Genomic DNA, 11,045 nt, shown 5'->3' on the forward strand with positions numbered 1-11,045 from the left:
TTACTGGTAGCTATTGGAGGGAATCCTAACTTCCACTGAAATGTATCGTTAGTCTCTTATCAGTTAGACTAAGAGAAAAATCAGGGAAATGGTGGAAGCTAGAATTCACCCCATTAGGAGCACATAGTCGTCCCCCATCATGTAGACTTCAGAATCATGTCAGCTCTATACATCGCACTATTTATCTACAACACTATATTCAGAACGTTGCAACCTACTGAACGCACCCCTCTGGTTTACCATGCATTTCCTGATGCCACCTTATTAGTCTTCCCCCTTCAAGTGGAGGGCTCAGTGATTGTGTCAGTGTGTGAGTAGTTCCTGAAGTGTTCGTCCTCTCCTCCTCTCCACCGCCATCATTGTCTTAGGTGAAAGACCCCACCTGTCTGGCTAATAAGACCTTGCATGGCCTTTCAGGAAATAAGGAAGTGAAGCGACACAAAGTGGTCACGAGGGGTCACATAGGGTCTAGTGTTCTAGTCAAAGATGGTGGATATTATGAAGATGTCCCACTCAGGTCGATTATCATTGGAGAAATGGTCAGTTCCGGTCTGCTTAACATGGTGGCTCTCCCATAGGCACCAATACATTAGCAGCTGGATCTGGTCTGCTTAGTTCATTGACTGTTTATGAACCAGAAAAAATGAGAGAGTGGGATGTCTCGCAGTCTCTGGTTCCAGTGTTCTACAGCATCAAACTGAGGGCAGGTGCTACTGAGGCCAAGGCTTCAAGCACCATCACTAGAGATAGGGTTAATCACGCTTATTTAACCAGTGGTTATCTGTACTATAAAGAATTATAATCATGTTAGTACATTGTAATTTATAGCGTCGCATTGAGGGCAGATGTTAAACCTACATACTAGCCCTGTTTATACCTGGTTCTAAGTTACGTCCTTTGTCCTGATCTTGTTGTCCACATTCTGATTGTGCCCACATTTTTAGACAGGTGTAGACGATTAAAAGACTCATTGAGATCTGATCGTGATCAGATCATCCTGCCCACCTCCGGAGGTAGTCAGACACGCATTGTGTCTGGATATCTCACAAGTGTAGGCAGATCTGGACAGAGACACCATTTAAATCATCATTATTCTACCCTTTAACATCATTGACAGGTGGCACCATTGACTGATTACATCAATATGTGTCTTACAATGAATACATATTATTTTGAAAGAATAGTTGTGAAATAATTTGCATATAGTAAGAGACCAGGACATCTGGATAACAGACATATTTGAATACCATGTGTAGACACATTTCTGGAAACATGGACACAATCAAAATGTAGACAACATCAGGACAAAGAACCCATGTTAGCACCAGGTATAAATGGGGCTACTGAGGTCAAGGCTTCAAGCACCAGTCACTAGAGACAGACAGGTTTAATCAAGCTTACTGGTGGTTCCTGTTATTAAGTGTGAAAATACTACTCAGATGATTCTATGTAACATCAAGTTGAGGGTAGCGGGTGTACTGAAGCACCAGTCATGAGACATTCAAGGTAACTTCTGGTGGTTCTTGTAAAAAAAAAAAAGATGCAATGTTGGTAATGTAAGAGAGGATGATGTTAGTAGTAATGGTGATAGTAATGTTAATAATACTTCAGATGTTAGCAGTAATGGTGATAGTCATGTTCAGAATACTTCAGATGTTAGCAGTAATGGTGATAGTCATGTTCAAAATACTTCAGATCTAGCAGTAATGGTGATAGTCATGTTCAAAATACTTCAGATGTTAGCAGTAATGGTGATAGTCATGTTCAGAATACTTCAGATCTAGCAGTAATGGTGATAGTCATGTTCAAAATACTTCAGATGTTAGCAGTAATGGTGATAGTAATGTTAAAAATACCCAGATCGTAGCAGTAATGGTGATAGTCATGTAAAAAAATACTTCAGATGTTAGGAGTAATGGTGATAGTAATGTTCAAAATACTTCAGATGTTAGCAGTAATGGTGATAGTCATGTTAATAATACTTCAGATGTTAGCAGTAATGGTGATAATAATGTTCAAAATACTTAGGATGTTAGTAGTAATGGTGATAGTCATGTTAATAATACTTCCGATGTTAGCAGTAATGGTGATAGTCATGTTAAAAATACTTCAGATGATAGCAGTAATGGTGATAGTCATGTTAATACAACTTCAGATGTTAGCAGTAATGGTGATAGTAATGTTAATAATACTTCAGATGTTAGCAGTAATGGTGATAGTCATGTTCAAAATACTTCAAGATGTTAGCAGTAATGGTGATAGTAATGTTCAAAATACTTCAGATGTTATCAGTAATGATGATAGTCATGTTAATAATACTTCAGATGTTAGCAGTAATGGTGATAGTCATGTTAATAATACTTCAAGATGTTAGCAGTAATGATGATACTAATGTTAATAATACTTCAGATGTTAGCAGTAATGATGATACTAATGTTAATAATACTTCAGATAGGGCAATTGCAACATTTATTGGATTTGTTGACTTTCTTTTCAACACATTACAAAAATACATATATGTTCAAAACAGCCGGATGTTATTAGTAATGGTGATAGTAATGTTAAAAATACTTCAGATGTTAGCAGTAATGGTGATAGTCATGTTAATAATACTTCCAATGTTAGCAGTAATGGTGATAGTCATGTTAATAATACTTCCAATGTTAGCAGTAATTGTGATAGTCATGTTCAAAATACTTCAGATGTTAGCAGTAATGGTGATAGTCATGTTAAAAATACTCAGATCTTAGCAGAAATGGTGATAGGCATGTTAATAATACTTCAGATGTTAGCAGTAATGGTGATAGTCATGTTCAAAATACTTCAGATGTTAGCAGTAATGGTGATAGTCATGTTCAAAATACTTCAGATGTTAGCAGTAATGGTGATAGTCATGTTCAAAATACTTCAGATGTTAGCAGTAATGGTGATACTAATGTTAATAATACTTCAGATGTTAGCAGTAATGATGATACTAATGTTAATAATACTTCAGATGTTAGCAGTAATGATGATACTAATGTTAATAATACTTCAGATAGGGCAATTGCAACATTTATTGGATTTGTTGACTTTCTTTTCAACACATTACAAAAATACATATATGTTCAAAACAGCCGGTGTGTTCTGCTGCTCTGACACAACAATGCACTCCCTCAAAAAAGAAAAAGAAAAATATTTTTGTACAAAGAGCAAAAGTCATGAAAGTTTAAAATGTGTTAACATTTACATTTTAAGTGCCATCACAAGAACTTCAACAACCATGAGAAGAAGAAATAAAAACAATGTTGTCCATGACTGCCTCCTAAAACGTATTTTTATAAAAAGCATTTCTCCCATTACCCACAATCCCAATCCCAAAAATTCCTCTGATATTCTGGATGATTTCTATTTTATTTTTTTTATTGTATTTTTTAATAAACATATACAGTGACAAAAAAAACATTTGAATCGAATCACAATTGGATTGGAACTGTTAAATAGGCTAACAGAATGTTGGAACCACTTTTTATAAAATTGCAGCATCATTTTTCAATATTACAAATACACTTGTGTATTGTCATACAGTGAGCAAGAAATTATACATAACTATTCATGAGAAACTACTTAGAATCCCTCCACCATCATAATCATACAAAACTGCTCGCTATGGCATTCAACACATTGAAGAAAATAATATTTTGTTATTTCAAAACACAGAGGATTTCATCATCATCATCAGCATACTTCAACACTGTAAACATTATTCTGGGACTGAATGTCCTTGTATGAATTGACTGGTTCTGTTCTGCTGTCTGTCTTCCTGGTTTCTCTCATCCACTGTCTCAATACCATAAAATAACTCCCTAGCATCGCATATTTTAATGGTATATGTGAAGCTTGTTCAAAGTGAGAATTGTAGGTTTCTCCTCTCCGCTGTCTCATTGCAATAATAACATAACTAAATTCATATTTCAATAGTTATCATCAACCTTGTTCTGAAGTGAGAATTGTAAAATCAATGTATAGGAATACACATAAAGATTTACTCTTACTGCATATCAAAATGTGTTTTTTTCCAAATGCATGTATCTATGGTATCTACACCTTTTTCAGTCATTCTCATTTATAACTAATCTGTTCCATTTCCTCATGCAGATTTGAAATAGGGGACCATTATGAGGTGAGCGTTTCTGTGTAAGAATCAGTTTTCTGTCAACAAGATGATGATAAATAGGAAGATTCCCATTCGAGGCACACCCATCTCCAATTGGCTAAACACACACAGCACATTTAAAACAGGCTGTGTGAAGTGATATCTTTGAGGTGAGGTGATTATCTCTATTGGAGATGGTTGTATTAAGGGAAGATGTGGCCTCAATCTTCCCTAATATTGTTCCTCTTTTTCTCTCTCTGATGTCCCTGGTATTAGATTTGACCAGTAGATATGCATTTGGGTTAAAACACACTTTTCATATGCTTTCAATTTCATTTGAAAGACTTTGATCCTTGCTCGGGTCTCTCTCTTTCTCTTTCCCTCTATTTCTCTCTCTCTCTTTCTCTCTCTCTCGCTTTCCTTCTCTCTCTCTCTCCCTCCCCCTCCCTCTATCCCCTCTCTATTCTATCTATTTCAATCTTCCAATTTCTACCTCAAGAATGATCCAATCAGATCTCAAGGTCCTGTGGCCATCAGTCTAACAGCTGTGCTGAACATTATTACCATAACTCAATGTAACTCAAATAGGCTTTTTTAGATTCATCCAAGGATGAGCCATCCTCATTCCTCGCAGCTGAAAATCACAAATTGTAAATCCCTAAAAGTCACAAACGTCACGTACAGTGTCTTCACAAATCTGTTATTGGGCGTTAAACCCCCATATCACTTTGTGAAGCAAAATGAACAACCCCCACCTTTTCTTTTTCAAAGCTGCTCTACTAATACATGAATGTTGAGTTAGTGAACTGTGAAAGCAGGCAGGCAGATTGAAGCTTAGAGCACACGGTGGAGAAACACAGGCATTGATATGAATTCCATTCTGAGACCGTTTTGCTGAATCCTGAGGGGATAAGAACTCACCCAGACCGAACAGAACACTACTGTTCTAGAATTCCCCAGAAGGAACAATGAAATGATTATAGAAGTGGAATGTACAGTACAATGTAGAATGTTTAAAAGTTTAACTTAACAAATTGGTTTTGATTAAGCTTTATCAAGTGTCAAGAGGGAATAAGGGACATTGCCGCTATGTTGTTCAAATGTAAACAGTATGATCATAGGAAGGAAGCACTACTGAGAGGACCTGTATTGCAATTATCTGGTGAATGGTTGAAACAACAGTGTATATTATTCAGAACTTAGATAACTCAAGCCGCTGATCTTTGATTGTTTTAGTTAGAGTGGACATTCTGAATGTAAAATATGTGGCTGGTATAGATTTAGTTTCTGTTCTCTTAATAATGATAGATCAAAGAAAATCTAATATTTACATAATGTTTGATGAAATAAAACGGTTTACTATTCCCAAAACATCCACACACATAAAGTTTAATAGGACTGTTCGCCTTTCCACATTTACTACAGCAAGTTTGAACTGATATATCTTAAATATTCCAATGGTGATTTAATCCTGCATCTAAGGAGTGTTTGTCAATGTGTGCAACCGCTATTTACGTCCCCGGCTAATATTGGGAATGTGGGGATTGGATTACATCATAATAATAATTTCCTTTAGACATTCTACAACACATGCTGATATTAAAAAATAATAGTTTGTATAAAATTGGCTGTAACCTCTTCAGATTTCTAAAACATCAACATTTGGGATTTTTGAAATCCCAAATGTATAATTAATATTTTATTGTCATATTGACATTCAGTGCTTTATGTCAAAGACGAGGAGATGGATTGTAGTCCGCAGTTGACCTAATAGGATATTCATATTACAGATTAAAAAGAAATAATTGCTATCATAATTTAAGAAGTTGACCTCATGTGAATTTACTCATTTACATATAGTTTCCTTACATTTTTAATTAACAAATCAAAATTAAAATTGTATTTCTAATCAAGTGTGACCTGTTTCAAGTTATGTGTTTTTTTACTTACTAGCTAGCTAACTAATTCCATATAAAACCCCACAAAGATGTACCTGCGCATGCCCAATATCTTTACAAAACTCCAATAAATACAGACATTATTGCACAGTAGAAAGGCTCAATGGATTCCTAAATGATAAAATCCTCAGATAGATCAATAGTTGGCAGGAAACGAAACGTTTCTAGAACAATCCCCCATCCCATGTTTCCCTTTGTTGATGTTTCTCAGGTGGCAAAAAGAACAAACAAAAACAGAATTACGTTAAATTGTCCGAAAATATTCAAGAAGAGAAAGATTATCCAGCCAAGCCCCGTGTTGAAGTCTGTAAGTGTTCATTCAGAATGAGTCTGAGTTGTTAGCCTTAGCCTCTCTCGGCCTCCTCCAGTTTGACCTCACTGGCCATCAAGTGTTCCCCGTGCCACTTCTTCATGTGTTTCTCCAGGGTGCTGTAGACGCTGAAGGGCATGTGGCAGATATCACAGCGGTACACCTCCTTCCCAAACTGCCCGTGGGTCTTCATGTGGCGAGTTAGCTTGGAGCTCTGGGCGCAGGCGTAGCTGCATAGGTCACACTTGTAGGGCCTCTCTCCCGTGTGGCTGCGCCGGTGCACCGTCAGGTTGCTGCAGTTCTTGAATATCTTCCCGCAGTACTCGCAGGTGTCGCTCCGTCGGCTCTCCTTACTAGGGGGTCGACCCGGCCCGGGACCCCGCAGGAGGTGAGGGGTGGAGCTGCCGCTGTGGCACGATGCGCCCCCTCCCTCCAGGTATTCCCCAGGAGAGGTGGAGAAGCGGAGGGAACCCGTCTCGGATGAGGAGTGCTCTGAGGAGGTGGCGAAGGGGGACTGGCGGGCATCGCTGAAGCCGTGGAGGAAAGGTTCTCTGATGAAGTGGCGTGAAGCGGCGTAGCCAGCCAGGAGCTGGGAATACATGTTCTCTGGGGAGATGAGGGTCGGCGCTGCGGGGAGCTCCAACTCCTTCTCCACCTTCACATCAAATAGAATGAAATTAAAGTTTATTTACACTGAATTTAACACATCTAAACCCAGTAAAACAATACAACTAAACAAAAGAAAAATGATGTACTTGTTTCCGCAGTCTAAAGGTATGTTTTATAGTATTGGAAACAGTTGTGTAAACGACAAATATAAGAAAACATAAAAACACAACGAGTTATCTAAGAAGAATAAAAGTCACTTAAAGGAGTAGCTAAAAGGTTCTTACCTTGATTCTCTTGTTGGAGGTGATGGGGCTGGTGATGGGGGTCGGCCGGCGGTGGAACAGTCCAGAGAAAGAGTCTTCAGACCCACTAATCCTTCCGTTCATCAAGGGCCTCTCCTCTCTTTCTCTCTCTCTCTCTCTGTCCATCGCTCTGTCCATCGCCCTGTCTAACGCTCGCTCTCTGTCCCTCTCAATCTCCATCTCCCCCCTCCCTGCATCTCCCCCCTCTCCCCCCTCTCTATTAGGCTGCCTCTCCCTGTCCAGACTCATGGTCCTCTTGGAAGGGGCCAGTCTCAGGTGATTGTCCAGGTGGTTGTATGGGTGCATGATACCCACCCCTCCACTCTCCGTCACTCTATCCCCACCATGAGGCTTCTCGTCTGTGGAAGGCCTCGACCCGTTCTCCCTGTTCTTGTGGAACTCTGAGTCCATGCTCAGGTTAGACTCAGGCCTAGTTAGGCCGTTCCTCATCTCCTCCTCATCCTCTATTTCCTCCTCCTCTTCTTCCTCTTCCTCATCCTCTTCCTCCTCCTCGTTGTCCATCCCCATTCTTCCCTCCCCCTCTCTGCTCTTCTCCTCCCCCTCTCCTCCCTCTCCTCTGCTCCCCTGTTCAGGGGAGCTCCCCACGGAGCCTGACTTGTGCATGTGTGTCTTCATGTGTCTCTTCAGCTTGGAGGCTTGAGAACAGGCATGGTCACACAGATGACACTTGTAGGGCCTCTCTCCTGTGTGACTCCGTCTGTGGACTATTAGGTTGCTCTGGAACTTGAAGGTCTTCCCACAGAACTCACAGGACTTGGACTTGGCTTGGGCCTGGACCTGGACCTGAATGAATGAATGAACGAATGAACAAATAAATTCTTTATTGTCCCATAGGAGAAATGTCTTGGCAACATTACAGGCAATTCTGGAATACATATAACACATTATAAGACATACAACAGCATATATCCCAGGAAATACTGCACATACCTGGGCTTGGTTCTGGCCCTGGGCAGGAGTGGTGGCATCTCCCTGAGGCATAGGGGGCTGTGGGGGGTAGGTGAGGAACAGTGGGGGCTTGGAGCCCGACTGGAAGAGAGTTGGACTCAGCAGGCGGTGCATGGGGGGCACCCGGGTGGGCGAGAGGGGAGGTGTAGGGCCTCCATTGTTAGTATTGTTCCCAACTGCCAGCTCTCTGAGCCTTCTGGAGAAGTCCATGGAGGGAGGCTCCATGGGGGTCAGACGCATCACCCTCTCGAAGGCACTGGGGTGCTGGGAGAGAAGGGACCCCATCTCCTCCGGACCCAGGCGCTCCAGGGGGTGTCTGGGGGGCGGGGGTCTGACGAAGGGTGGGGTGGCAGGGAGCCGGGTGTCCAGATAGCCCGGAGGGGGACGGGGGTGGTGGTGGTGGTGGTGGTGGTGGGGTTGGGGATGGTGTGGGTGGTGCTCCCTGAGTAGTGGAGCTGCCATCCGGAGTAGGTGGAAGGGGTTGGAGGTGTCCCCCAGGAAGGTTGGTAAGGGAGAACGAGGGAGGGAGTCTCCCCCACCCATGGGAGGGGGGAGGGCCATGCGGGGGGTGAGGGTATAGTTGGAGGGGTGTGTGTCCAGGTAGATGCGGATGCCGTGGGTGTGTTGGGCGTGCTGGAGCAGGAACCAGGCGCTGGTGAAGGTATGTTTACAAGAGGTGCAGATGTAGCTGGATGGCTCATCTTTACCTGAGAGAGAGAGAGAGAGAGAGAGAGAGAGAGAGAGAGAGAGAGAGAGAGAGAGAGAGAGAGAGAGAGAGAGAGAGAGAGAGAGAGAGAGAGAGAGAGAGAGAGAGAGAGAGAGAGAGAGAGAGATTGTAAGTGGTTGGTTCCTATTTTAATAAGAGGTGTCTGCTAAATGACTAACATGAGACAAATGTAGATTGAAATGCATGACTGACTCACACAGTAAAACAGTTTTGAATCACCTATATAATAACATAGGTATAATCTAGGTATAATCAACATACATTCATTTATAATTATTATCTTTTGGCATGTCTGGAACGACATTATGTAAAACTATGATCTCAATGGCCTTAGCACACAACCTTGCTGCACACCAACACACCAACAAAACAATTCAATTTCAATTCAATTCAATTCAATTTAAGGCCTATATTGGCATGGGAAACATATGTTAACATTGCCAAAGCAAGTGAAGTAGATAGTAAACAAAAGTGAAAGTTCCAAAAGAATAAAGACATTTCAAATGTCATATTATGTATATATATATATATATATAGTGTTGTAACAATGTGCAAATAGTTAAAGTACAAATGGGAAAATAAATAAACATAAATATATAAATATGGGTTGTATTTACAATGGTGTTTGTTCTTCACTGGTTGCCCTTTTCTTGTGGCAACAGGTCACAAATATTGCTGCTGTGATGGCACACTGTGTTATTTCACCCAGTAGATATGGGAGTTTATCAAAATTGGGTTTGTTTTCTAATTATTTGTGGATCAAACCATTCCTTATGTTTGGGTCAGTCACAGTGGTCAGGTATTCTGCCACTCTGTACTCTCTGTTTAGGGCCAAATAGCATTCTAGTTTGCTCCATTTTTTTGTTAATTCTTTCCAATGTGTCAATTCTCCATGCAGAGTCTCAATTTGGTGTTTGTCCCATTTTGTGAATTCTTGGTTGGTGAGCGGACCCCAGACCTCACAACCATAAAGGGCAATGGGTTCTATAACTGATTCTCTCTCTCTCTCTCTCTCTCTCTCTCTCTCTCTCTCTCTCTCTCTCTCTCTCTCTCTCTCTCTCTCTCTCTCTCTCTCTCTCTCTCTCTCTCTCTCTCTCTCTCTATATATATATATATATATATATATATATATATATATATATATATATACGTAATACAATGCACTGAGCGAGAGTATGTAATACAATGCCCTGAGTGAGAGAATGGTTAGTGTGATCTCCACAGACAAACAAAGATGCATATATGAGCAATATGAACTAAACGCACCGGGGCTACCTAGGGGCAGGATAATACTAATGTGTGTGTTTGTGTGGGAAAGAAAGAGATATGACGAGAGAGAGAGAGAGAGAGAGAGAGAGAGAGAGAGAGAGAGAGAGAGAGAGAGAGAGAGAGAGTGTGTGTGTGTTTGTGCTGCTCACTAGGCATCTGCATCCACTTTATCATGTTATGTGGGTCTACCGCTAGGGGGATGGCAGTATGGGGGTCTTACTCTGACACTGTTGTATTCCCGGCCCGGGCTCAAAGTCTTTAGAGATCAAATAAAGGGTCTTTAAGATGGCTACACACACACACACACACACACACACACACACACACACACACACCACTGATTGAGAGAAGAACAGACAATTTCAGTAAATGAGCCTCTCATTAACTCGCTGACCCAGCTCTCCAGGGCTCTGTGTAAACCAATCACTGAGCCAAGACAGCACACTGAACCACGGTTACTCGAGTCTGTGTGCTTGTGTGCGCGCGTGTGTGCGTGTGTGCGCGCGTGTGCGTGTATATGTGGCGTACGCTAGGCCGTCTGCCTGTGTTTAGTTTGGCTGGTCTTCACAGACCTGCTTGGCAGGCGAGCGCTGGACAGCTTACAACTTGGACGGAGAGGGGGAGGAGGAGAGAGAGGGGAGGAGGAGAGAGAGGGGAGGAGGAGAGAGAGGGGAGGAGGAGAGAGAGGGGAGGAGGAGAGAGAGGGGGAGGAGAGAGAGGGGAGGAGGAGAGAGAGGGGGAGGAGAGAGAGGGGAGGAGGAGAGAG

At 41.6% G+C, this 11,045-nt stretch overlaps 1 protein-coding gene across 1 annotated transcript in view; it reads right to left on the minus strand.

Moving 5' to 3' along the window:
- Window positions 1-2,452: 2,452 nt before the first annotated feature.
- Window positions 2,453-11,045, minus strand: part of LOC121552219 (B-cell lymphoma/leukemia 11B-like) — a 54,499-nt gene continuing 45,906 nt past the window's right edge. Inside the window, exons 3-5 of the mRNA XM_041864964.2 lie at window positions 8,266-8,990; window positions 7,297-8,118; window positions 2,453-7,058 (exon numbers count right to left, since the gene is read on the minus strand). Coding sequence (XP_041720898.1) covers window positions 6,438-7,058; window positions 7,297-8,118; window positions 8,266-8,990 — 2,168 coding nt within the window. The 3' untranslated portion in view covers window positions 2,453-6,437. The remainder of the gene's footprint in view (window positions 7,059-7,296; window positions 8,119-8,265; window positions 8,991-11,045) is intronic.

Source organism: Coregonus clupeaformis, chromosome 36 (assembly GCF_020615455.1).
Source record: "Coregonus clupeaformis isolate EN_2021a chromosome 36, ASM2061545v1, whole genome shotgun sequence".
In the NCBI taxonomy this organism is placed as follows: domain Eukaryota; kingdom Metazoa; phylum Chordata; class Actinopteri; order Salmoniformes; family Salmonidae; genus Coregonus; species Coregonus clupeaformis.